This window comes from Drosophila serrata, unplaced genomic scaffold (genome assembly GCF_035046125.1).
Source record: "Drosophila serrata isolate PLE 108 unplaced genomic scaffold, ASM3504612v1 contig_334, whole genome shotgun sequence".
NCBI classification, from domain to species: domain Eukaryota; kingdom Metazoa; phylum Arthropoda; class Insecta; order Diptera; family Drosophilidae; genus Drosophila; species Drosophila serrata.
Window position 1 is genome coordinate 1909095 of NW_028257232.1, and position 25645 is coordinate 1934739.

Genomic DNA, 25645 nt, shown 5'->3' on the forward strand with positions numbered 1-25645 from the left:
TAAGTGATACTGGCAGATAATGGAATTAACATTATCCAAGAATTATCCGAGATAATTTTTGGGTTGCAGATGCTAAAATGTCTGTAAATTGTATCTGTAAACGTGTAAAATGGCTATCTAGACATGTACTTTGTAAAATGTTAAGTAACAGCTTTGGAATTCAGAGTGACCAGATCGCTATTTGGGTGAACACATATCGATTCATCGATATTTCCCCTCATCCCTTGGCAACAACGGTGCGGCGCATTTTTTAAAGCCTAGGTTTTAACGCCTGCACACCGCTCAAGTTATTCGCTTTCTGACATTCGAACAGTGCAGTTTCGCCGCGTTTCCTCCGTCTTGGCCAAAAAGCTCGTGACTGATCGTCGAGAGAATAGGTGTACGAGAGAGAGCAGAGTCTGAAACCAGCTTAGAGTGAGCCGACAAGTGTGGAGTCGCGTCGCCAGCATCCACGTTAACAGTGCAAGCGAAAGAAACGGCGATACCTGTTTCTGGAGACGCTCTCCACTCTTCTCAGACTTTTGGAGCGCAGCTTGCTCAGCTGAAAAGTCTTGAGAAATTATATATCTCGAATACCGCGCGTTATTCAGGGTGTGGTGCTGCTTCGCTTAGCTAAGCTACAGAGATCTACATAGAAGACGACGAAATGTGGCGCCCAAAGAACCTACTAGGCTGCGTGTGGAGCGCCCTGCTTCTGGCCCTGCTCCAGGGTGCGGCGGCCCAGCGCACGCCCACCATTTCGTACATCACACAGGAGCAGATCAAGGACATTGGCGGCACCGTCGAGTTCGACTGCTCCGTCCAGTACGCCAAGGAGTACAATGTGCTCTTCCTAAAGACCGACAGCGATCCCGTCTTCCTCTCCACCGGATCGACGCTGGTGATCAAGGATTCGCGCTTCTCCCTGCGCTACGATCCCAACTCGTCCACGTACAAGCTGCAGATCAAGGATATCCAGGAGACCGATGCGGGCACCTACACCTGCCAAGTGGTCATCTCCACGGTGCACAAAGTGAGCGCCGAGGTGAAGCTATCGGTGCGTCGTCCGCCCGTCATCTCGGACAATTCCACGCAGTCGATCGTGGCCAGCGAGGGCAGCAGCGTTCAGATGGAGTGCTATGCCAGCGGCTATCCCACGCCCACCATCACCTGGCGTCGCGAGAACAACGCCATCCTGCCAACGGGTGAGTAACTATATTTATGCTATTTATTATTGTGGAATTTTTAGGAAGAGAGAGCATGGGTTCGAGTACACTTACATGCCTCCCGTCTCTGGCGGGGCGCTGTTCTCTGGCTCTCTCTCGCTCGGCTTCTCTGGCTCTCAGTCCCCCAGTTGGAGCCCAAAGCACGTCTCACTGTCCGTCCCGCTTTGGCATTAGCTTAGGCTACAAGGTGTGTGCACTGGTTCCCGTGGTGGTGGTGACCGTGACTCACTCAGGCGTCACCTCAGCTTTGTTTATTTAGCATTGTTGGGCTACTAAACGGCGGCTAGCTTTTCCCCTTTTTAAGTTCTTCTTTGCCGCTTCTTTTTTGTAACTTTTTTTGTAACCAACCCCACACACCTGTCGTCCGAGGCCCGTACGTTTTGCAGAACAAGATTGATTTTTCTTGGCCTCAGTCGGCACGCTTTCTATTTATGGTATTTCCAGGTTTTGTTTACTTTTTGTGAATATATAAAGAATCACTTTTCTTTTTGGCTCAAGGCTTTTCTTGATTAAAGATACAGTTCCAACCCTTTGCTTAGTCCCAAAGAAACGGAAAAATGGCCTAATCAAATACCAATTTAATGGAAAAAATTCAGAAGATTGGATTTCTAACTCAATCTCACTGAAAGGTTTTCAGTCTTTCTTCACTTAAACCTTTTAGGATGGCTTACTTAACTGAAATTTCAGGAATTCTTAGATTGGGAGACGATCTTAAAATTATATTGCCTCGCGATGCATTTTTTCTATCCGTAAAACAAAGCTTAATATATTTAGAATTCTGCCAGGCACAAGTGCAATTTTCTTTATCTTTTTCCCATTTTTCTATTATTTTGTTAAAGATTTGCAACAAAAGATTTATTGTCTTTCATTCTCTCCCTGCTTTCCACCCAAATTTTACAAATTTCCAAACACCTTCTCCATATTTTCCTTGGAAACACCCCGGACAGGTCTGGCAAGTGGAAATGTTATCTTTAGTTTTGTTTGCTTCCCTTTGTCCCTTCAGAATTTTCATGTTTAAGAGGGGAAAAGCTAATAAAACAATAAAATAATTTGGTGCTCAGGTAGATCCTGGAGAGCAGAACCTTCACTTAAGGTTAATCCGGTACAGGTGCTGCTGCAACAGTGATCTCTACCTGAACTCTGACCCTCGGGCGACGGCCATAATAGTTTCCCTTAACGAGATTGCAGCGTCACTATAATGGTCGGCAGTCGAACAGCAATTAGTGAAACTAATCCGATGGGTGACTACATACTACCTAGAATAGACACCACACCCAGAATCACCCTTGGTTCCACTCTGAGATACAGTATCTGTAAGCTAGCTTAGTTCCAGAACTTGTATCTTGTGCAATCTTTAATTGCCGCGACATTGAGCTTGCCTTCTATGGCCGAGAACCAGGCGTGGTCCGCTTAAAAACTATAAAACCCGAACCGCAATAGGTTGGACACGCTCGAAGGCAGTTCAGAAAAGGCTTAACTCTCTTTCGCCATAAATAAAAAGGGTCCAGGAGCAGAGGGTCGGGTCCAGCATTTGCCGGGAGCTTCACCGCGCTGAGTTTCACACTTTTTACGCTCTAATTTAAAGCGCTTAAGCAAACAAACTCTGACGGACCCACACGGGCTTTGAAATGCGCCAACGAACCGAGTCAAATGCTCAGGGATAAGGGGTTTCCAAAGGAGGGTTTTCCACGGTGTACTCCACAGATGCATCTCCCAACTCCATGAGCCTTTGTGCTGCGGCAGCATTTCACCATTTCCCATTCGAGTTTTCGAGGCATTCGACAACTTCAGCACGCGCAATTGCTTCCGCAACTTGAAAACGTTCCACGGACCGTTTGATGGTCTCCGGGAACGACTCTACTCGGAGCCAGAGCCGGAGTCGGAGTCGGAGTTCGGGCGTAAACAACACACAAGCCAGCGGCAGAAGGGCGAGAGGGCTGTTTTCTTACACATCAGACACGGTCTGGGCTTTGGGCTTTTTTGCCTCCTCCTCCTCCTCCTCCTCCCGACTGCATAAAAAACGAAACGAAATGAAAAATACAAAAACTGAAACGAGTAACAGGAGGACGCAGCGGGGCGGGCGGGCAAACATATGCAAACAAAGGCATCCTGAGAGAGAGCATGGCAAATGGGCTCGGTTGGGCTGGGCCTGGCGTCGCCTGGAAACCCCGTAACCAAACTGAAACCCCTCACCTTCCTTCCGCCACTCGGCTACATATAATTCTTATTTTGATAGCCGGCAAAATACAATCGAAGTATACAAAATATATAAATTACAAGCTAAAAAGGTAACCCAAACAAAGGCCGCTACCCGGGGCGAGTACAATGTAAGAGATGCAAACAAACAAGCCGCGAGCGGTTCGGGATCGGGTTTGGTATCGGGATCCCTCTTCTAAGCAACCCCTAACCCTAGCTCCGGTCCCGCCCAGGGTTGAGGCATCCCCCTCCCTAAACATAGACTTCCGCTTTTTGGCAGGGTGTCGACACCACGACCCATGTCCATGCCAATTTGTGCGTTGCCAGGCGAATCGATTGCTTTTACGCCATTCAATGGCCATTGAGCAAACACAGACAGGCACCTGGCGCACCTGGGAGTTATCTATGGGGCATACATGCATATATGCATATGCTGGGCTGTCATAATAAACCTCACCTTGGCCCGGCCCCACAGAGTGTTCAGAATGTTTATGCAAAGAGAGCAGAAATTGAAATTCCATTTTTTTGCTGAATCTTCTGCTGAACCGGCGACGACAGCTGTCGACATCTGGGTTATTGTTGTCTGATTCTCTCTTTTCAAACGGAGCCGGAAGCCAGCCAGGCATCTTTCAGATACTTATCGGATCGAGGAGGGATCTCTGATCGCGAGGATCAAGCTAAATTAACTTTAATTGTTCAATTATGCGAGTACACTCGCTCGGGATCACTTCGGGGTGTCTGCACACGCTCCGTACAAGGTCCGGTACTTCGACTCCCTTGGCCAAAGAGCTTGATTAACCTTTCATGCAAATTGCGTTTGCACTGGCAAATTGCGAATTAGACTCAAGTGAGCATAATCGCTCAAGTATTCCAATTTCGCCATCAAACGCCAAGGAAGGGTGTGCAAAATGTTAATGTTTATAATATTTACTCTCCACTCAGAGTACAAACATTTCGATGCGCAATTGATGCTCTACTCGAGATCTCAACAGGCCGTACACGAAATTAGTTACCCTCGATTTTCGTTGATTTATAATGAAAAACATTCCATGGATGCCAGAGAGGAAGCAGAAGCAGGAGCAGCTGGGGCGCATATTTGCAAGCAATTAGGTTTGGCACACTCGCAATTAGAGGAGTGAGCGTCCAAGTCCTTTGATGATTATTTGTTTGTCCTGCTGCTGCTGTTTCCTCTTCCTGCTGCAAGCTGCCTGCATTGTTTATGGCCATTGCAAAGTCAAAAGCAAAAGCAAAAGCAGAAGCAAGAAGAAACGAAGCTTAATTCGAGGAGCCGAAGTTTGTATACCCATGAAGTCATATGATTAACTATTTGCTAATATTTTGCATAATTCAAAGTCTTTAAAATAGTATAACTAAGCCAAAAATGCATTAATTTCAATTCGGAAAGCTTTTCCAAGCTAGTTTTTCTACGGCTTACAAATCTTTATACTGGGTTTTGCAATTTAAAAAATTCAATTTTTTATCAAATTTTGACAATTTTAATGATGTAACCCCTTATAAAATTTTGAAAATTTTGGAAAAAATAGATTCTTGCCGGAGATGGCTAGATCGATTCGGCTGTTCGTCCTGATCAAGAATATATATGGTTTATAGGGTCGGAAATGACTCCTTCACTGCGTTGCAAGTGACTGACTGAAATCATGATACCCTGGAAGGGTATAAAGAGCATAAGCGGCACAACGAGAACGGGAACGATAAACGCCAATGACGTACGAACGCGGTGTGGCGAAAACCTGTTTGTAAATGTTGGTTGCTGGGGCAACGACCACTTGGTCAACATGGAACGCCATGAACCGCCAACTGGCGGCTCTCAGTCAGCCAACAAAATGCGGAGAGTTGCTGGAATAACAGCCCTTTGTGGCAGTTACTCAGCCTTAAGTAATAACTTGTTAGTTAATGGCTCAAATGGCCAGCTAAATCGTTCAACCTACTTCCTACCACTTTTCATAAACTAATCGCAGTTAGGGAAATGGAAAATGATCTAGCTAGATGTACAGTTTTATTTACAAGTAATTACAGGCAAAATAAACCCTCACTTGGCACAATTTCTTTGGGTGTATCACAAAGAATCCTTTCACACTTTGAATACATTTTCTCCGCCTGTCTGTGGTGGCAATTCCCCTATTTATTTAGCACTTTTAGCTGCATGTTTCACCTTCAACGGCAGCAGACCGGCTTTTTAATCCTTATCACACTCACTTTCTCACACAAAGGACACGCGGCTTTCGCTCCAAGCCCAAGCCCAAAGCGAAGCCACCCCTCCAGCTCCTGGCTCCTGCCACGTTTCTTGTTTGTCCTGGGACTTTGCCAATATTTATTTAGGCACTCGGCTCACAAGGGATTTACGTCGGTCAGCCTTCTTGCTCCGGCAGCTTATCCGTTCCTTTTTTTGGCATAATTGCTATTTTAATAGTTTTCTTTTCAATCCAATCCCTGATTTATGAGTCTCTTCTTTAGCCGGCAAGTACAGTCTGCACTCGTCTGCAATTGCGTTTCCCTGGGAGAGGGAAGAGCAGCATAATGTGGAGTGGAGTGTAATCCAATAAATGGCATGCCAGGCGGCATAACTCTCGGCCAGCTATAATGTACTACTCGACGGAGAAAATCACTTTTGAAAAGTCAACAACACACAGCGTCTGTGGCTTTGTCTGTCGGTGGGTGGTTCCTGGTTCTTCCTCCGGTAGAGGTGGAGGTGGAGGTGGAGATGGGTGGCCTTGCTCAGGGTGGTGACTGCTCCATGTCACATTCTGTGCGGTTTCAAGGCGAAGGCAAAGGCAAAGGCGAAGGCGAAGCGTTACCCACCAAAGTGGGTGCATTCACATGTCTCAAGAGCTTGTTATATGCTCGATATGTACGTTCGGATCTGTGTGTGTGCTCCGAGAGAAGCCCTCGGTTCATGTTGATGTTCCTTGATGAGTTTGGGTGACACAACAGGAAGAGGCGACAAATTTGCAAAGGCATGCAATTTTTCCACATTGCTATAGAAGTGGGGGAACTGCAGAGCCTTCTTGAACCAGTACAGAGCAGGTGTTCTTGCTTGGGCAATCAATGTGAGATGTGACAAGTGACAGGATACAGTAGGGTATTCTCATCATCTTGGGCTTAGTCAACTCAAAACACTTGACTTCTGGGTTGGTTTATAATTAGAGACATTTAGTACAAAGCTAGTAAGAACTTACGAAGCAGACAGTAGTTAATAAACAGTCGCAAGTAATAAGTTTATAACATGACCAAGAACTCTAAAAACTCGACTGTTACCAAATATTTAGTATATGTCGAACTCAATCAAGAAGGTCGGGAGTACAAATGACAATCAAATCAAACCCCATTGGATAAAACCTTTACCAAACGAGGGAAAAAAGTGAAAATCGTGTTAGAATCAAAACACTGTGTGCACTTTTTTAATTGGATTTCTCTGGCGAACCAACGAACTCTGGAGAGGAGGAAAGAGAAACATGACCCATCTGTGACATGCCCTGGAGCGATGATATGTCGGGTGGCTGCTGCTGTGCCTGAGTTTTCCTTTCGTTGGGGGTATGAGCTTGGGATTGGGTTTGGGTTTGGGCTTGGGCTTGGGTTTAGGCCGGAGGAGTGTGTGCAGCAGGCGCAAATAATGCGAAGCGTCATTAAAAGCGCACCCGCTTCGGCATTTGGCTCCGGCTTCTGCCACTGCCTTTGCCAGTCCGTGTTTTAAATTATGATGAGTCACACATTGTTGACGCGCTGCATTAACATTCATAATTTCCACATGGCAACGTTCGGTTCATAGAACCTTGGACTCGACTCGACTCTCAGTTGACATTTGAAGAGCTCCGGAGCGGAGCAGCTTTTCCTGGGCAGGAAGACGAGTTTGCCGCCAAATTGCAGGAAATTGAATGCGGAGAAAAAACAAATATGGCCGCAGGACAAGACCTAGACTTCCTGGGAAAGGGAAAGCGCTGCTCCGGCGGCATCAAATTTATTTCGGTTAGTTCGCCGTTCGTCACACGTTTTCCCGAAGGGAAGAGAAAGGGCGGTGTCTCTGGTCCTGTGATTGGTGCGCATATTTTTTGCATGCCCGTCGTTTTGGTATTTCCCCGGCTTCCCAGTCCCATTCCCATTCCCTGTCCCTGTCCGTGTCCGCGTCCTGTGCCTCCTTTGGTGGTTGTTTCGTTACTTCACAAAATGGCGGTGTGCCTCGTTTGCCTCGCTTTAAGTAGTTTGTGAAAAATGAAGAGTAGCAACCCTTTCCACCTTCTGGTAGGGTCACAAATTTTCCGAGCGAGCGCCCTTCTTGATGCATTTAACGCTAAGAGTCATTCAAGCGCCAAGACCTAGACCTCAGCGGGTCACATAGTCCAATCCCAGCTACACCTACACCCATGCTCATGCTCGGTGCACCTGTATCCATTTGGTGGTGCTGCTTTTCCCAGGCATTTTCCACATTTTCCTCTGGAGCACAAAGGAGTTTGGTGCATCCTTTCAGGCCGGCCTACTCGCCGGCAGGAACCCAATTCTCACCTCCCTTACCTTGCACAATTTTCCTTTTTCTTCAACTGACAATTTATCTCTCTGGCTGTTTGCCCAAGGGACAGGATAGGACTCGGACTTGGTCGGGGTGTTGTTGCGTTAGCAGCGTTGTTTTCATTTCGCCTGAGAGGTTCGCCAGACAGGTTCCCTTGAAGGAAGCCGGCCTAAAACAAATGTGTGGACCCGCCTCGCCTCGCCTCGCCTGGCTGTTTTGTCGGGGCTTTCATTACCTTTTCAGTTTCCATCTTTCCGGGCTGCACTCTCTTCGAGCTCTGTTTATGTTTCTACTTCTGTAGCCTGGGTTCGTTCTCTTTCTGCTTGTGTTTTCCTTTCATTAGTTGTCGGGGATTGCACAGTCAGAGTCGGAGTCGGAGTTGGAGTCGCAGTCGGAGTCATCATCCATCCTGTGTTGGCCGGTGCAAAGTGTTTTTAATTCTCTCATTAGTAACTGAAATTACTCGGCACCATTCGGCGTTGATGGATGATGGCTGGCATGATATGGGAATCGGGGAAGATAGCCTATTTCCGCCACGCATTCTCCATACCATATATCTTTTGTTGGATCCCTGAAATGCGGGCATCTCTCATTAGTTTGATTGAACTGAAATTCACTCTTAATTTGTCAATATGTTATGGTTGGTATACAAGGTTCTCGTCCCCAATAGATCTCCGATCTCCGATCCCCGAGTTGTACATATTTGGACACCGTAGACCCAACCCCTTTGCCTTGGGCTTGTTTAGCGAGTGATATACGAGTCTGGTTTATGTAATTCGAAGCCATTACAATGTTTTCGATTCATGAACTCTTACATAATCTCGAATTCTCAAACAAAACACAGAGCACAGCACCATCTTGCTTTTTGGGGTGTTCTGTTTCAATGACTTTATGCTCTAGTTCATGAATTTCGAACCCTCGGGAAGTGTCGCTTGGAGTCAATTCGAGGCATTATTTCTGCATTAATTAAAACCGGAGAATGAGAAATGTTTTGAACTCAAGATACTGGCAGCTGCGAGTTCGCTCTCTCCGTCTGCGTCGCATAACTAATTAGCAATTAAATATTTGCCACTTTCCTCGACACGCCCCAATTACGCGCATGCGCAACTCTGCTTGAAAAACTTGGAGTTTTCCTGGTTTCTACATGCCGCAACGGTAAACAGGCGACAAATGTTTGAAGCTCTGAAATTCCTATCCACTCTTGCTTGCTACCTGACTTGCATATCATTTCACAGTCCAGTAAGTAAGCGGCAGTCCGTCAAAAAGGGCATTAAAAATAGTGAAAAAACAAAGTGGTAATAGTTGGAAATTTGTTATTTTTAGTGTAGGCAGCATGTGAACTATAACTCTGGCTTCGATCGGACTCTGCCGGAGTCAGAGGTAATGCACAAGGGAAAAGGCAACAGAAACAGAATCTGAAACAGAACATAGAGATAGAGAAAGAACCTGTTTTAGAGCGCCCAGGCTTCTTCTTCTCCTCCTGCTGACATGGCCACAGTAAACGCTCGTAAATTACAAACTCAAGAAAATTCAACTTGCTGGGAAGAGCTGCAAGACTGTATATTTCTCAATTGATGGAAATGACCTTTGTTTTCGTCAGCTCTGAGAATATTTTGCGGATTTGGTTGGTTTCCCCTGCTTAAGTTTGGCGGTGCGAAATTGTAATCTTTTCTAGAGATATGTAAGCTTATGTCTTTATGAGATTTGTGTTGAAATTCACATGAATATCATCCCACGATTATAAGTATTAAAGCTTGGGAAATGTTAGGAAACATTGAGATCAGCCTTAATAACTCCAGGAATGTCATTGATAAGAAATAAAGTGTAAATAATTTATATTAAAATATAGAAGATAAGTGTTAAGTGCCCTTGATAAGTTTTAAACTCAAAAATAAGGTTGCATTTTTGATGATTTAATCGTTTCTTTTAATATTTAAAGAGGAATTCAACATTCCCTGATAACTCACAAGGCGCTCTTAAGCTCTTACTATTGTATATAATATGTAGTTCTTCTTTTATCGCTTCAATTATTGTCCAATTGTTCAGAGAAATGTCTACCCCTCACGACACCTACCATACAATCGCTCCCTATCTCTCTCTGTGTTTGTCTGGAATCCAAAGTGAATCATTTTCCATTTGGACTAATTAAACCAATTCCCCCCTCGGTCTCTGTCTCTTAAGTCTGCCTTTCGGATATATACATATACATATACAAATATGCTTAGATGTTTGTTTTTCTAATATTGAAATGAGTTTGTTGCGTTGTTTTCTGCTGCGAGAGGATGGAAAGCCCGCATCACGACAAGATGCCATTTGAGCTCTTCAACTCCGCCTTAACCCATTGGCATCACACTGTTTGCTCTGTGAGTGCAATGAAGGAGGAAGGGTATGGGATTCTGTCAATCCAATTTTAATGAAATGTGTTACTCGATTCCCAGGCGCAATTAATTTGAAATGTTTCAGTTGAGCAGGCACAAGCCGCACTCGAATATGGTATTCCTTCCCCCTTTCGTTGTGGCCCGCATTTTGTGTGCAATTCGCATAAAACATATTTTCAGGGCATTCCGGAGCTTTGGTCAATGCTCTTTCTCCTGGCTGCCTGCCGATGCCTCCTCCACTCCGATCCGGTATTTGCCAACTCTTTTTTTCGGACACCGAGCGAAACTTTAGCTAGAGTTTATCAATTTAAATTTATAATTAAATCAAGACCACTTTTGGCTTAGTTATGATCGATTCCCGAAGCAAGTTTTCTTCTCCTCTTCCCGAGGAGACCAAAATAAAGGAATTTCTAAAAAGCACCTTTGAACAAACATATAAAACCCGCTCATACTTAAAAAATACATACATATACTTAAATACTAAAGTTACAATTAATAATTATTAAAGTACAGCCAACTTTGTGAGCTATATTTCTCTCGGTGGATTTTTTTGCTCTCATGTAGTTTGTGTCAATTGTTTGAGCCTGAATTGTTTTGGCAAATGTTTGAAGAGCAGCCACAGACACTCACCGAGGAGTAGTGTGTGTGTGTGTGTGTATCCCGGTGCTGGATGAGAGCAAACAGATCCCTAGGCTCATTGCACTCGCTGCCACTGCATCTCACCCTCCATTTAGCCCGCTGAGCCGAGCCAACTTCCGGTTATGAACCCGGAGCACCTTTCGCAATTCGCATTTTGCATTCGCACTGCAATTCCTATTCCCATTCACGTTTACGCTTCAGTGGCTCAACACAACTCGGCTACCTCCCGTTCCCTGGGCCATCCTTCCGTGCACTTATGCCTAAGTGCAGTGGCGTACTCCGAACTTTTTTCCAAATTAGTTGGCAACGCAAACGAGCAGAGCGAGCAGGGCGAGCAGGGCGAGCAATGCTCGGCTCGAAATGGTTTACTTGTTAAAGGTCATTAACGTGGCCATTGTTTTGTGCGAACATGGCGTGGACACTTCTCTGGAAAAGGTCACCCGCAGCAAGTGCCAACGGATGTGCCCCTTGCGTTGGCTCATTAAAATCGGATTTTTGACTCTGCTCCCCGGTGCACAAACACAATAGAGAGCGTTTAGAGCTGCTCCATTAATAGCCGCCACTGCCATTGAATAGATGTGTTTGCACATGAACGCGCGCCTAGGACGGGATCACATTAAAGCTGCCACTCTCTGGTTAATGGAAACTGTTACGCCGCAGTTCAAAAGGGCAATTATTCGTGGCGCTTTATAGGCAGGAGCATTTGTAGTTGGTATACATTCTATAAAAAAAGATAAAGGTCATTATTTATCAAGCATTTTGTGTATTTAGCTATAATTACCTTTGAATTGAGAATAAATATAAAGTAAACCTCTCCATTCTATCCCTTTCCAGATAGTGCCACCTATTCCGGCAACATCCTGCGCATCAAGTCGGTGAAGAAGGAGGATCGTGGCACCTACTACTGTGTGGCCGACAATGGTGTCAGCAAGGGTGATCGTCGTAACGTCAACGTGGAGGTGGAGTTCGCGCCAGTGATTACGGTGCCCCGACCACGCCTGGGACAGGCCCTGCAATACGACATGGATTTGGAGTGCCACATTGAGGCGTACCCGCCGCCGGCCATTGTCTGGACCAAGGATGACATCCAGCTGGCCAACAACCAGCACTACAGCATCTCGCACTTCGCCACCGCCGACGAGTACTCCGACTCGACGCTCCGCGTGATCACCATTGAGAAGCGTCAGTATGGTGATTATGTGTGCAAGGCCACCAATCGCTTTGGCGAGGCGGAGGCGCGCGTCAATCTCTTCGAGACCATCATCCCCGTGTGCCCGCCGGCCTGTGGTCAGGCGTCGTATGCCGGTGCCGAGGAAGTGGCCGCCACCTCGTTCGCCCTGGTGGGCATCCTGGCAGCGCTGATCTTCGCCAGATAAGCCAACATCCGCTCTCCAAGTCCAACCAAGAAACAAAAAAAAAAAGAAAACAATCCATCACACTCAGCCCTCGAATGCATAAATATAAACAAAAATAATATACAGATATACCTTATAATCGCGCATTAGAAGTCTCAAATGATTCCGGAAATCCAGTTCTTAAACGAAAAATCTGTTGTAGCTCCATTTCCGTTTCCGTTTTCTTACGTCCAATATATTATGTCTTAAGTTAAGAAGTATGCTAAGTGAAAACAGAGGGGGACGGCGATGAGTAGAACCGAGAGCAATCGATATAATTTATTAGAACGTTTCCTTGGGCCACCAAATCGAACTCCAATCATATCAGACTCTCTCTCGATATACATCTCTTAAATGTCCGACCGTTTTGCTTTCTTATGTGGCACTGTATATGTTTTAAATACCTTAATCTAGGCACGATATACATCTTTTCCACATTCCGTTTCCACCGCACTGGGGGGACAGAGATATTTTATTTTTTATTTAATAATCAATAAAGTATTCTCGTGACAACTCGAATATACCCTAATGATAGTACTAACAGTTGCATTAAATCGAGGCAAAAACATCTGTAAACATCTCTCTACTTAGGTCTTAAGCACAATGTGAAATTCTTTTGATAAACAAGACAAGATTTTTGAGCCCAGTTTTTGTGTGGCTTCAACGACGACTCAAATCAATTTCGACTTTGTAATTCAAGAAAAAAGAAACGACAAAAAACAAATGAACAAACGAAAAAAAATCAATAAAAATATTTAAAAAACAAAAGCACACGACCTTTTCTTTTAGTTCACAACAAGGAACACATTTAGTTTTAAAAGTTAGTTAGTTTGTAAATGAGAACAACATGATATTTTGAGCTAAACCTAATCGTGATTTCCACTTCTCAACGACCCTCCATTGGTGGTCATGCGATAGTAGAGATTGAACTCGCATTCGTAGTCGGCAAAGGAGCCATTATTGTGCCGCTTGCTGGGCGGAACGAAGCGCCGCAGCGGATTGTCGAGCAGGAAGCGATAGATGCGCTCGGCCCTGTCCCGTTGCAACTGGGTTTTCACCCCAATAGCATTCATGTTGTCCAGCAATTGGTCCATTTCGTCCTGCTGACGGCTCACCTTCAGTCTCAAATCGTGCGGATCAACTGGGGCAGGACGGGAGGGTTATACTTCAGTCTGGCCGGATATGAGGACAAAATGTCTGAGTTTGAGCTTACCAATTAACGGCTCCAAATTCAATTTCAAGTCAGACGTGTGCGAAGCAATTGCTGACGCCCACAAAATGCGTTTCCGGACTTCCTGCAGGGCGCCGAAGGGTGTTAGCAGATAACCAGGCGCCAGTTGAACGGTGGAGGCCAGCTCCTGTCCCTCCACGACGAGCGGATTGGCCGACAGCAGGAAAGAGCTGAAAGCCAGAAACATCAATTAAGTGGAAAATCATTTGATTAAATGCCCTCGTATTTACCAGGCTCGTGACAGGCAGCTCAGGTTTTCGAGTGGCATTTCCGCAAAGGTGTTCAGTTCTAACAGGTGTGCGGGTACTGTTCCGCCGGATTGTGGCACCAGGATTGTGAAATCGCCGGCTCCTGGCATCAGGGTCTTGTTGTCAAAGCTCCTGCGCATGGATGAGTTCATAATACTGGCACTGCAATCGAGCTCCATCTTCGTACTGGAAAAGACGCTGTCGTTGGCCAAGCAGAAACTCTCGGCGCCCAGCATGGACATGTTGCTGACCTTCAGCTTAGTGCTCATTAGCTGGGACTTGGCATTCTGTTTCTGCGCCGTGGCCTGCATGTCATCCAGCAGATTCTTCATCATGTTGCGGCAGAATACGATCTTGTCTTTGATTTGCGACAGCTGCACCATATCCTGTTGAATGCGATTGATCGAGGTGTTAATGTCGCCGTACACCTGCTTCACGGAGCCGAGCTTCAGGTCGTGGCTCTCCAGCTGGCTGCCGCCGGCGTCCAGTTCTTGGCGCAGCTGTTCAATCTGTTCGCGCAGGAAGTCGTTCTGGGCGCGATTGAAGTTCCGCATGTTGTACTGGACGAGATAGTCGCTGATCAATTCATCAGCGGCCTCTGCATCCTCCGAGTCGGCATCGATGCCATTAAAAATGTGCACTTTCTGCTGCAGCTCGTCCACAAAGTTGCTATACTCCTGACAGAAGCGCGCCTCCTTCACCTCCAACTCCTTGTGGGCGGCCAGGGATTTGGCAGCCAGTCCCAGCATGTCGGCCTTAGTCTTCAGCAGCTTCACATCGTAGCTATTGAGTGGCGGTTTTGTCATTGTCGGGTTATCCCTAGCTTCATTAAGGTGCATTATGTGCTGCAGCTGCTCCTCCTTGATCTTCATGATGACATTAAGCAGCGTATAGTTGGGTGTGTCCGCAAAGATGGTGCGCATCTCATCCCACAGCTGCCGTTTAACCTCCGCCATGGTTTGAGCATTGATGTCTTTGTCGCACACACCGTAGAAGTTCTCCAGCTTTTTTAGCGCCGCATCAACATCGCGGGCCGCTTGCTTCTCGCTGGCATTCCTCGCATTTAGCACAACCGGCGTGGTGGCCAGGATCTGGGTCTTGGTTTTCTGCTCCTGCTCGCAGTTTTTGTTTAGCGACTCAAGCTTTTTCTTGAGGATGTTGCACTTGGCCTCCAGAAGTTGCTTTCGGTTCGTGGCACTGATGGCTTGAATGTCTGCGGGGGGGAGAAGAAAAACAAGGATAATTTTTTATTCATTCCATTGCGGAGAATACCCACTCTTAGTCTTAATAGTGGCGGCTAGTCTCTGGTACTCCTTTCGGGCATCCGCCAACTGCTGGTCCGCTTTCAGCTTTTGCTTTTTAAGATGCTGCATTTGCTGATATCGCTGCAGCTCCGGCGGCTGGAAGCTGCGGGAAGCCAGCGGTACTACCTTGTCCTTGTAGCGAGCCACTTGGGCGATCAGCAGGTTCTCGCGCAGCTCTCGCACAACATCCTGCGGGTGGATGCGCGCCTGCAGCTGGTTCAGGAGAAGACTGGAGCCCGACTTGAAGATCCTTTGCGGGATCAAAGGTTCGTTTTCAATCAGAAAATGAATTTAATGATTTTCTGCAAGCTATTACCTTCCCAAGCCATCGTCGATGGGCAGGTCAGAAGGCGGACAGCCCAGGCTAGTGGCCCAGCACTTGAATTCGGCAATTTTATCCTGGTAAGCCATGATTTGCAAAAATATTACGAAAAGGCGCAGTTGTTTGAACCCGCTTCAGTATGACCGTCAATCGAGTCTTCGAAAACACCACACCGTTCCTTCTAACGGAAATAAAAATTAAAACTGTTTCAGCTTTTAAAATTAATTAAATTAAATTAAATTAACACAAGTTAAAGGTAATTGTACAAACTTTAAGCACTTTTTAAACAGCTTACTGTTAAAAAATCGTTATTTATAAAAAATATTATATATCGATAGAATCGATAGTGCACTGATGTTTTGCCACCACTATTACGTAGCGCACGTGGAGTAGTTTCTCACGTTTTTATATCAGCTACAAAAACCAGTTAAATTAGTTAAAAATATGGGTCGCAAGGCTGAATATAGTGAAAAACCCAAAAAGGGACCTGGCCGCAAGGCGCGCAAACAGGGACCGCCTGTGTTCCGCAAGAAATCCTTTAGTAAGTGTCCAACAAAGTTCCTTGCCGAATGCCGGGTATTAAATTCAAATGCGTTCCTTTGACAGCTCCCATGGAAGAGGAGGATAAGAAGCTGTCTCACCGTCAAAAGCAGCGTTTCGTCAAGCGGGAGCAAAAGAAAGTAGTCCAGAAGGCGAAACTGCAAGAGAAGCGGGCCAAGGGTGTCAAGAAGCAGCCACAAGTCCGACGCAAAACGGCCTACAACAGCGACAGCGAGCCAGAGGAAGAGGTGGAGGCCCAAGAGGCCTCTTCCGATGAGGAGGTGCCACAATTGGTGCCGGCGCCCACAAATAAAAAATCTGCTGCTCCAAAGGGTTTCACAGACGACAACGATGCTTGGTTGAAGCCCAAAAAGGGAAAGAAGTTGGCAGAACCCGAGTCTGAAGAGGACGAGGATGATGAGGGATTGGAGGAAGACTCAGAGTCAGAGGATGAAAATGGAGTCGAATCTGCTGAATCCGCGGAGGACAACGAGGAGGAGGACGATGACGAGGATATTGAGGATGAAGAAGAAGAAGAGGATTCGGATGATGACACCGCTCATGTGGGCAATCTGGCTGATCTCTCCGACGATGAGGCCAACTCGGACGATGACTTTGATATTTCTGGCGACGAGGATGCTGCTGAGGTAGAGAGCGATGAAGATGACGACGAAGACGATGATGATGATGATGACGACGACAAGCTGCCGATTGAGCGCGCAAACAAGAAGCTTAAGAAGCGGGAGGCCAAGGACGCTCAGCTGGCGGATGAGGAGATGCAGATGACGGTTGATCATCAGGATGTGTTCCAAATGCCCAACGAGGAGGATAAGACCGAAGATCTCACTCTGCAGCAGGTGCAGCAGCGCATAAAAGATGTTACCTTGGTCCTGTCTGATTTCAAGAAATATCGTCAGGCGGATCGTTCTCGCGGGGAGTATATTGAGCTGCTGCGCCAGGATTTGTGCTTGTACTACAGCTACAATGATTTTTTGATGGAGAAACTGATGGACATGTTCCCGCTAACCGAACTTATGGAGTACCTCGAGGCCTCGGAGGTGGGTGAAGCTGCAAGGAAGCTTATTAACCTTATTTAAACATGCATATTTACATTTTCAGGTGGCCCGTCCACTAACCATCCGCACCAACACGCTGAAGGCACGTCGTCGGGACCTGGCCGCAGCTCTGATCAACCGTGGCGTGAATTTGGATCCACTAGGCAAGTGGACCAAGGTGGGATTGGTCGTCTTTAACTCGCAGGTGCCGCTGGGTGCCACTCCCGAGTACTTGGCTGGTCACTACATGATCCAGGGTGCCTCGTCGCTGCTTCCGGTAATGGCACTCGCTCCGCAGGAGAACGAACGTATCCTGGATATGTGCTCAGCGCCTGGTGGCAAGGGATCGCACATTGCTTCAATTATGAAGAACACCGGAACGCTGTTCGCCAACGACTTCAATCGAGATCGCGTCAAGGCAGTCCAGGCCAATTTTCATCGGTTGGGCATTGTGAATGCCATCGTCAGCTGCGAGGATGGCACCAAGTTCAGGAACATCATAACCGGATTCGACCGCGTCCTGCTCGACGCTCCTTGTACCGGCACTGGAGTGGTCTCCAAGGATCCCAGTGTGAAGACCACCAAGTCGGAGGTGGATGTCCAAAGGTGTTACAACCTGCAGCGCAAACTCCTCCTCTCGGCAATTGATTGTGTGGACGCGAAATCGTCGACCGGTGGCTATATAGTATACTCGACCTGCTCGGTGCTGCCGGAGGAGAATGAGTGGGTTATCGACTATGCGCTAAAGAAGCGCAATGTCAAGCTGGTGCCCACGGGGCTAGACTTTGGCGTTGAGGGCTTTACAAAGTTCCGCCAGCACCGCTTCCATCCCAGCTTGAACCTTACCAAGCGCTACTATCCGCACACCCACAATATGGACGGCTTCTACGTGGCCAAACTGAAGAAGTTCTCCAACACGATACCGTTGACCAAGGAGCAGCAGGAAGAAGATGAGAAGCAGCTGGACGCCGCCATCGAGGCAGAGGCGGCCTCCTCTACTGAAAGTCCAACTAATGCAGAGGATGAAACGGCAGCGGATGACAAGGTTCCCCGGAAGCTATTGGGCAAACGTGCCGGTAAGCCCAGTCTCACAGATGTCGATCAGGATTTGAAGAAGAAGAAATTGGAGGAGAGCAAGACCAAGTACGTGGCCAAGGTGTTCGAGAAACCCGTCAAGGCGCCAAAGAAGCCGAAGCTAGAGAAGCCGCAGGAGAAGAAAAAAGTCAGATGGAGCGACCCTCTGACCAAAAATGGCCAATCCAATGGTAATTCAGCTTCTCCGAAAACAGAAGGAAAGGCCTCTAAGAAGACACAACATCGAGGGCTCCTGGAGGTAAAAAAAGATCCGGAAGCAAGCCAGAAAATGGATAAAAACAAGACAGTATCCCAAGCTCTTAAGCCAACTGTAAATGGTAGCGCTTCACCTGCACCACTTGAAGGAAGAAAACCATCCGGGATGCCAGCCAAGACGTCAGCCAAGCCGAAGACCTCTTCAAAGCAATTCAAGGCACCACGCGGAGACACAGATGTGCCCTTGCTGGAAGGTAAGCCCATCAAGAAACAGAACAAGCTGAAGAAGAAACAGATTGGACAGTTGAAGAAGTCGACAACAAGCGGGAAAGAGGGAAAAAAACAAAAGTTCAGGAAGTGAACATTAGAAATCCCTGTTTAATTAAGACTAGAACTTAAGTTGGGGTAGTCCCCATGCGATTACGATTACCTGTTTTTATATTGAGAACTTTCTTAGCTTAAATTCGATGTTTGAATACAACAGTGCTGTAATTAAATATCGATATTAACAATAAATGCTAAGCTCGCCTTAATATAGTCACAAAGCCGGTTTAATCATCTTTTTACTTGTTCAGGGAAAGCTCTGTTCCGAGTTATCAGTTCCCGGCCAGCTAGCTTTACCCTCTGCACCATAGGTGCTCCAAGCTCTGACTCGGGCATAGCGATAAGCTGCTTATTTATTAATTTTATTTCAGTTGCAATCTGGCAAACATGCAAAGTGCACATTGGCTAGGCTTTTGCCTGGCTCTGGCTCTGGCTCTGGTGGCTTCCATAGAAGCGAATGTGGATATCAATAGGGCTACGGCCAGCCAGATCCGCCAGAACCTGAATAGAACAGCATCTCCCTGCACAGATTTCTGGAGCTTTGCTTGCGGTGGCTTCGCCAAAAACAACAACACTTCAGCCTCCAAATATGTGGACAACTTTGAATGGGTCGAGGACCAGTTTGCCACTGCCCTGATGGAGTTCATGGAGAGCGACTTGGAAGCTAATGATACCCAGGCACCGAAACTCATCCACCAAATGAGAACGTATTACAAGGCCTGCACCAGGGACAAGGTGCAGTGGACGCCCGCAGATCCTCCAGAGACAATCCAACGTTGGGCAAGAGCCAGTACAGGACCCCTTGGCATAGCCTTTGATGAGCGGGCGGATGTGGCCACCAATGATTCCAAGCGTCGGGTTGTCCAGTTGACTATGCCCGAGCCAAGCGCTAGATATAGGATGCTTAGGGCCCTGCAGATTATAGAAAATCCAAACAGTTACTACAAAGACAAGGAAAATCTGACACAATTTATCAAGGACTTACAGGAGCTGCAGGACAAGCACCGCGGGGATGAGCCGACTGTGCACACATGGACCTACGAAGAAATGTTCGAACAAATTCCCCATCTGGCCTGGGAAGAGATCCTTAGTGAGCTATTCGATGTCAGCAGGAACTCGCCTCTTTTCAATAACCTCATCTTTGAGGTGAGCAATGTCGAGTATTTTCGGGAATTGGTTCAGCTTCTGAGGTTCGTTAAATTTGAGGATTATAAGGAGTATTCAAGGGTACACCACTTGGTTGTCCTGCAAGAAGCGGCGCCTAGGAACCGCAATCCCAAGTCCTGCATTCACCACATGCGTGCCATTCTGCCGCTGGGCATGAATTATATTTACGATCGCTTTGTGTACCAAAACCGGGAGCAGGACACTCGTCGACTGCAGGAGATCTTCACCAGGTTGAAGGCCACCTTTAAAAAGTACTTGAAGGCCAATCGTCTAGAGCTCAGTGCCGAGATTTTGGCTTTCCTTGAAGACAAGTTAGAGGGCATGCAGCTGAAGGTTGGTAACCTCCCGGAGGAGAAGGCCCCTGAGTTTTATGACTCGCACTATGAAAGCGCCGATTTCAAGGATTCCACTTTCCTGGACAACCTTATTGAGGGCCTGGCACTACGCACCCGTCTGCAGCACGCAGGACTCCTTCAGCCAAACGCTAGGCTAGATCTCCGGCGTTACTACGTCAACGATAATGTGGTTAAAGCTCGCACTTCTCCATTTTATGAGAACGAAAGGAACACGATAACCGTGCCCATGGAATTCCTGCAGTTTCCTCTGTTCGACCACCGCCAGCATCCCATCTTCCAGGAGAGCCTTATGGGAGCGGTGTTGGGTCACGAAATGAGCCATGCCTTTGAACAGGAGGGCGTGCTCTTCGATTCCTCGGGAAATGAGTCACCCATTGGTTTTCAGATCCTCGAATCAAAGGGTTTCCAGGAGGCCATTAAGTGCGCTAGGGGCGAACAAGCCGCCGTTTCCCTGAAAGAGCGCCTGGCCGATCTTAATGGCCTCCAGTTGGCCTACGACTCCTTCTTTGGTTTGAATCACGACTCAAGGCAGCTCGAATATCGTCCTTATGCCTTCGAAGCGGAGTTCAGGGCGCCGCAACTGTTCCACCTGGGCTACGCCCAGTTCTTCTGCGGATCTCTGCCTCCGGTGATTGCCCACGATCGAGACGACGAGCGTGTGAACGTGAGCGTTGGCAATTTGCGTCAATTTGCATTCGACTTCCAGTGCCATCCCCAGGTGCCTTCACCTCCGCCTTCCCTGTGTGAAATGTGGCGTCCACGTCCATGATTGAGTCCAAATCAGCTGTATTGCAGTCATAACTATAAAATGTAATACAGAATATAAGCTGATCAGAATCTACAATTACCAGTCTTACATTTTTCACAGCTAGAATGAAGGCTTATTGGAATCTTTAAAAAATTTACTGGTACACATATATAGTTTACTTTTTAAATTTTAATAATATATTGCTTAAAAAAATATAAAAATTTACCAGAGTTCAATAAAATTGAGTTTTAAGTAAATAATTATTTAAAATATCATAGGAACAGGGGGGAAAATAGAAAAAAATTAGTCTTAAATATATATTCTATTGAAAGATAATGGGAAAATCCAAAATCACAGCATCTTAATTTATTTATTATTATTTAATTTTGAACAGTAAGTATCTATGACCAGTAAGCAAGTATGATCAGTTACTAACTTTGAACACTAATATACAATGACTTGCAATTTTTGTAACACAACACATTTCTGATACTTGGCCGGCAGCAGTCACTTCGTTCCGGGGATGTTAGAACCAATTGAGAATCATATGCATAGAGAGAGATTTGTTTTGGAACAAATTTAAGAGTAGGCTATTTAAATAAACTATCCAGTTATTCTTCCGTATAATTTTACCTTTATATAAATCGGAGCATGGAAAATCGGTGGATTATATATAAACATATATATAGCGGACATAGGAACAATCGGACGATTTTTAGATCTATAATCAGTAATTACCTATGAGCAGTAAGTAACTCTGAACAGTGATTATCTATGAGCAGTAAGTAACTCTGAAGAGTGAGTATCTATGGCCAGTAAGTAACTCTGAACAGTGAGTATCTCTGAACAGGAAGTAACTATGATCAATAAGAACCTATGACTAGTAAGTATGCATGATCAGTTACTCACTTTGAACACTAATAAACAATGACTTGCAACTTTTGTAACACAACACTCTTCTGATACATGGCAGGCAGCAGTCACTTCGTTCCGGGGATGCTTGAACCAGTTGAGAATCATATGTATAGAGAGAAATTTGCTTTGGAACAAATTTAGGAGCAAGCTATTTAAATGAAACTATGTAGTTATTCTTCTATATAATTCTACAAGTATATATGTCGGAGCTTGGCGAATCGGTTGACTATATATAAACATATATATAGCTGACATAGGAACAATCGGACGATTTATAGATCTATGATCAGTAATTAACTACGATCAGTAATTAACTATGAGGAGTAAGTAACTCTGAACAGTGATTATCTATGAGCAGTAACTAATTCTGAACAGTGAGTATCTAGGACCAGTAAGAAACTCTGAACAGTGAGTATCTATGATCAGAAAACGACTCTGAACAGTGAGTATCTATGATCAGTAAGTAACTCTGAACAGTGTGTATCTATGACCAGTAAGTAACTATTATCAGTAAGTATCTATGACTAGTAAGAAATTCTGAACAGTGTGTATCTCTGAACAGGAAGTAACTATGATCAATAAGAACCTATGACTAGTAAGTATGCATGATCAGTTACTCACTTTGAACACTAATAAACAATGACTTGCAACTTTTGTAACACAACACTCTTCTGATACATGGCAGGCAGCAGTCACTTCGTTCCGGGGATGCTTGAACCAGTTGAGAATCATATGTATAGAGAGAAATTTGCTTTGGAACAAATTTAGGAGCAAGCTATTTAAATGAAACTATGTAGTTATTCTTCTATATAATTCTACAAGTATATATGTCGGAGCTTGGCGAATCGGTTGACTATATATAAACATATATATAGCTGACATAGGAACAATCGGACGATTTATAGATCTATGATCAGTAATTAACTACGATCAGTAATTAACTATGAGGAGTAAGTAACTCTGAACAGTGATTATCTATGAGCAGTAACTAATTCTGAACAGTGAGTATCTAGGACCAGTAAGAAACTCTGAACAGTGAGTATCTATGATCAGAAAACGACTCTGAACAGTGAGTATCTATGATCAGTAAGTAACTCTGAACAGTGTGTATCTATGACCAGTAAGTAACTATTATCAGTAAGTATCTATGACTAGTAAGAAATTCTGAACAGTGAGTATCTATGACCAGTAAGTAACTATTATAAGTAAGTATCTATGACTAGTAAGTATGCATGATCAGTTACTCACTTTGAACACTAATAAACAATGACTTGCAACTTTTGTAACACAACACTCTTCTGATACATGGCAGGCAGCAGTCACTTCGTTCCGGGGATGCTTGAACCAGTTGAGAATCATATGTATAGAGAGAAATTTGCTTTGGAACAAATTTAGGAGCAAGCTATTTAAATGAAACTATGTAGTTATTCTTCTATATAATTCTACAAGTATATATGTCGGAGCTTGGCGAATCGGTTGACTATATATAAACATATATATAGCTGACATAGGAACAATCGGACGATTTATAGATCTATGATCAGTAATTAACTACGATCAGTAATTAACTATGAGGAGTAAGTAACTCTGAACAGTGATTATCTATGAGCAGTAACTAATTCTGAACAGTGAGTATCTAGGACCAGTAAGAAACTCTGAACAGTGAGTATCTATGATCAGAAAACGACTCTGAACAGTGAGTATCTATGATCAGTAAGTAACTCTGAACAGTGTGTATCTATGACCAGTAAGTAACTATTATCAGTAAGTATCTATGACTAGTAAGAAATTCTGAACAGTGTGTATCTATGACCAGTAAGTAACTATTATAAGTAAGTATCTATGACTAGTAAGTATGCATGATCAGTTACTCACTTTGAACACTAATAAACAATGACTTGCAACTTTTGTAACACAACACTCTTCTGATACATGGCAGGCAGCAGTCACTTCGTTCCGGGGATGCTTGAACCAGTTGAGAATCATATGTATAGAGAGAAATTTGCTTTGGAACAAATTTAGGAGCAAGCTATTTAAATGAAACTATGTAGTTATTCTTCTATATAATTCTACAAGTATATATGTCGGAGCTTGGCGAATCGGTTGACTATATATAAACATATATATAGCTGACATAGGAACAATCGGACGATTTATAGATCTATGATCAGTAATTAACTACGATCAGTAATTAACTATGAGGAGTAAGTAACTCTGAACAGTGATTATCTATGAGCACTAACTAATTCTGAACAGTGAGTATCTAGGACCAGTAAGAAACTCTGAACAGTGAGTATCTATGATCAGAAAACGACTCTGAACAGTGAGTATCTATGATCAGTAAGTAACTCTGAACAGTGTGTATCTATGACCAGTAAGTAACTATTATCAGTAAGTATCTATGACTAGTAAGAAATTCTGAACAGTGTGTATCTATGACCAGTAAGTAACTATTATAAGTAAGTATCTATGACCAGTAAGCAAGTATGATCAGTTACTAACTTTGAACACTAATAAACAATGACTTGCAATTTTTGTAACACAACACATTTCTGAGACTTGGCCGGCAGCAGTCACTTCGTTCCGGGGATACTTGAACCAGTTGAGAATCATATGTATAGAGAGAAATTTGCTTTGGAACAAATTTAGGAGCAAGCTATTTAAATGAAACTATGTAGTTATTCTTCTATGTAATTCTACTAGTATATATGTCGGAGCTGGGCGAATCGGTTGACTATATATAAACATATATATAGTTGGCATAGGAACAATCGGACGATTTATAGATCTATAATCAGTAGTTAACTATGGGTAGTAAGTAGCTCTAAACAGTGAGTATCTATGACCAGTAAGTAACTCTGAACAGTGAGTATCTATAACCAGTAAGTAAGTATCTATGACTAGTAAGTAATTCTGAACAGTGATTATCTATGACCAGGAAGTAACTATGATCAATAAGTATCTATGACTAGTAAGTATGTATGATCAGTTACTAACTTTGAACACTAATAAACAATGACTTGCAACTTTTATAACACAACACTATTCTAATACATGGCAGGCAGCAGTCACTTCGTTCCGGGGATGCTTGAACCAGTTGAGAATCATATGCACAGAGAAATTTGTTTTGGAACAAATTTAAGGGCAAGCTATTTTAGTGAAACTATCCAGTTATTCTTCTATATAATTTTATTAGTATATAAATCGGAGCACGGCGAATCGGTTGACTATATATAAACATATATATAGTTGACATAGGAACAATCGGACGATTTATAGATCTATAATCAGTAGTTAACTATGGGTAGTAAGTAGTAATTTATTTTATATTAATTCCTAGTGATTGAAGTTCTAATTGCAAGGGTATATAAACTTCGGCGTGTCGAAGTTTTATTTAAAACATATAATCTTTTCTCTCCTAATGAATAGTATAGTTCTCGTAATAGATTTTAAACTTTATAGATTACAACCATAGCAGAAATCAGTTATCGAGTATTTGTGGTAGCTAGTAAACTAAATCCCATAGTTAACAGCTCCAAATCTTTCCATTGATTCCCTCAAAAGTTTAGGTGGCGATATATGCAGCTTAAACACTTTCGGTGATTACCCATCCACCTACCCTAGGGTATTAAATGCCTTATTCCCGTTGAAAGTGGACAAAACCCATTTACCGTGCCCATTCAGCTTGAGTGTCAATTGCAGGTGACAGGCAATTGCTATCACCATCGCCGGCTATTGCGCTGCAATCTGTGGTCAGCCGCAGCAGCGTCAATTGAATGCAAATACAATAAATACAAAACACAAAATACTC

General features: G+C 44.6%; 4 protein-coding genes across 4 annotated transcripts; 3 read left to right on the forward strand and 1 right to left on the reverse strand.

Annotated features, from left to right (window-relative positions):
- Positions 1-206: 206 nt before the first annotated feature.
- Positions 207-13102, forward strand: Lac (septate junction protein lachesin). Its single transcript, XM_020947637.2, has 2 exons — positions 207-1184; positions 11775-13102. Exons 1-2 carry the CDS (start codon positions 647-649, stop codon positions 12314-12316), a joined length of 1080 nt encoding a protein of 359 aa, XP_020803296.2. The 5' UTR covers positions 207-646; the 3' UTR covers positions 12317-13102.
- On the reverse strand, positions 12763-15784 carry dgt5 (dim gamma-tubulin 5). The gene is made up of 5 exons (XM_020947636.2): positions 15434-15784; positions 15090-15367; positions 13796-15026; positions 13548-13735; positions 12763-13475 (listed from the first exon to the last, which is right to left on the reverse strand). The coding sequence occupies exons 1-5, from the start codon at positions 15526-15528 to the stop codon at positions 13201-13203; spliced, it is 2067 nt and encodes a 688-aa protein (XP_020803295.2). The 5' UTR covers positions 15529-15784; the 3' UTR covers positions 12763-13200.
- A 6-nt stretch (positions 15785-15790) lies between these two features.
- Positions 15791-18869, forward strand: LOC110180010 (uncharacterized). Its single transcript, XM_020947602.2, has 3 exons — positions 15791-15980; positions 16046-17037; positions 17099-18869. Exons 1-3 carry the CDS (start codon positions 15884-15886, stop codon positions 18683-18685), a joined length of 2676 nt encoding a protein of 891 aa, XP_020803261.2. The 5' UTR covers positions 15791-15883; the 3' UTR covers positions 18686-18869.
- Nepl10 (Neprilysin-like 10) lies at positions 18869-21270 on the forward strand. The gene has a single exon (XM_020947638.2). It carries the CDS (start codon positions 19036-19038, stop codon positions 20938-20940), a length of 1905 nt encoding a protein of 634 aa, XP_020803297.2. The 5' UTR covers positions 18869-19035; the 3' UTR covers positions 20941-21270.
- Positions 21271-25645: the final 4375 nt, after the last annotated feature.

Coding starts and splice junctions, on each gene's coding strand:
- Lac (XM_020947637.2), top strand. CDS start 647: ATGTGGCGCCCAAAGAACCTACTAGGCTGCGTGTGGAGCGCCCTGCTT. Junction 1,185..11,774: donor CAACGCCATCCTGCCAACGG/GTGAGTAACTAT, acceptor ATCCCTTTCCAG/ATAGTGCCACCTATTCCGGC.
- dgt5 (XM_020947636.2), bottom strand. CDS start 15,528: ATGGCTTACCAGGATAAAATTGCCGAATTCAAGTGCTGGGCCACTAGC. Junction 15,027..15,089: donor CGCCACTATTAAGACTAAGA/GTGGGTATTCTC, acceptor TCCCCCCCGCAG/ACATTCAAGCCATCAGTGCC. Junction 13,476..13,547: donor GAATTTGGAGCCGTTAATTG/GTAAGCTCAAAC, acceptor GTCCTGCCCCAG/TTGATCCGCACGATTTGAGA.
- LOC110180010 (XM_020947602.2), top strand. CDS start 15,884: ATGGGTCGCAAGGCTGAATATAGTGAAAAACCCAAAAAGGGACCTGGC. Junction 15,981..16,045: donor GTTCCGCAAGAAATCCTTTA/GTAAGTGTCCAA, acceptor TTCCTTTGACAG/CTCCCATGGAAGAGGAGGAT. Junction 17,038..17,098: donor AGTACCTCGAGGCCTCGGAG/GTGGGTGAAGCT, acceptor TTACATTTTCAG/GTGGCCCGTCCACTAACCAT.
- Nepl10 (XM_020947638.2), top strand. CDS start 19,036: ATGCAAAGTGCACATTGGCTAGGCTTTTGCCTGGCTCTGGCTCTGGCT.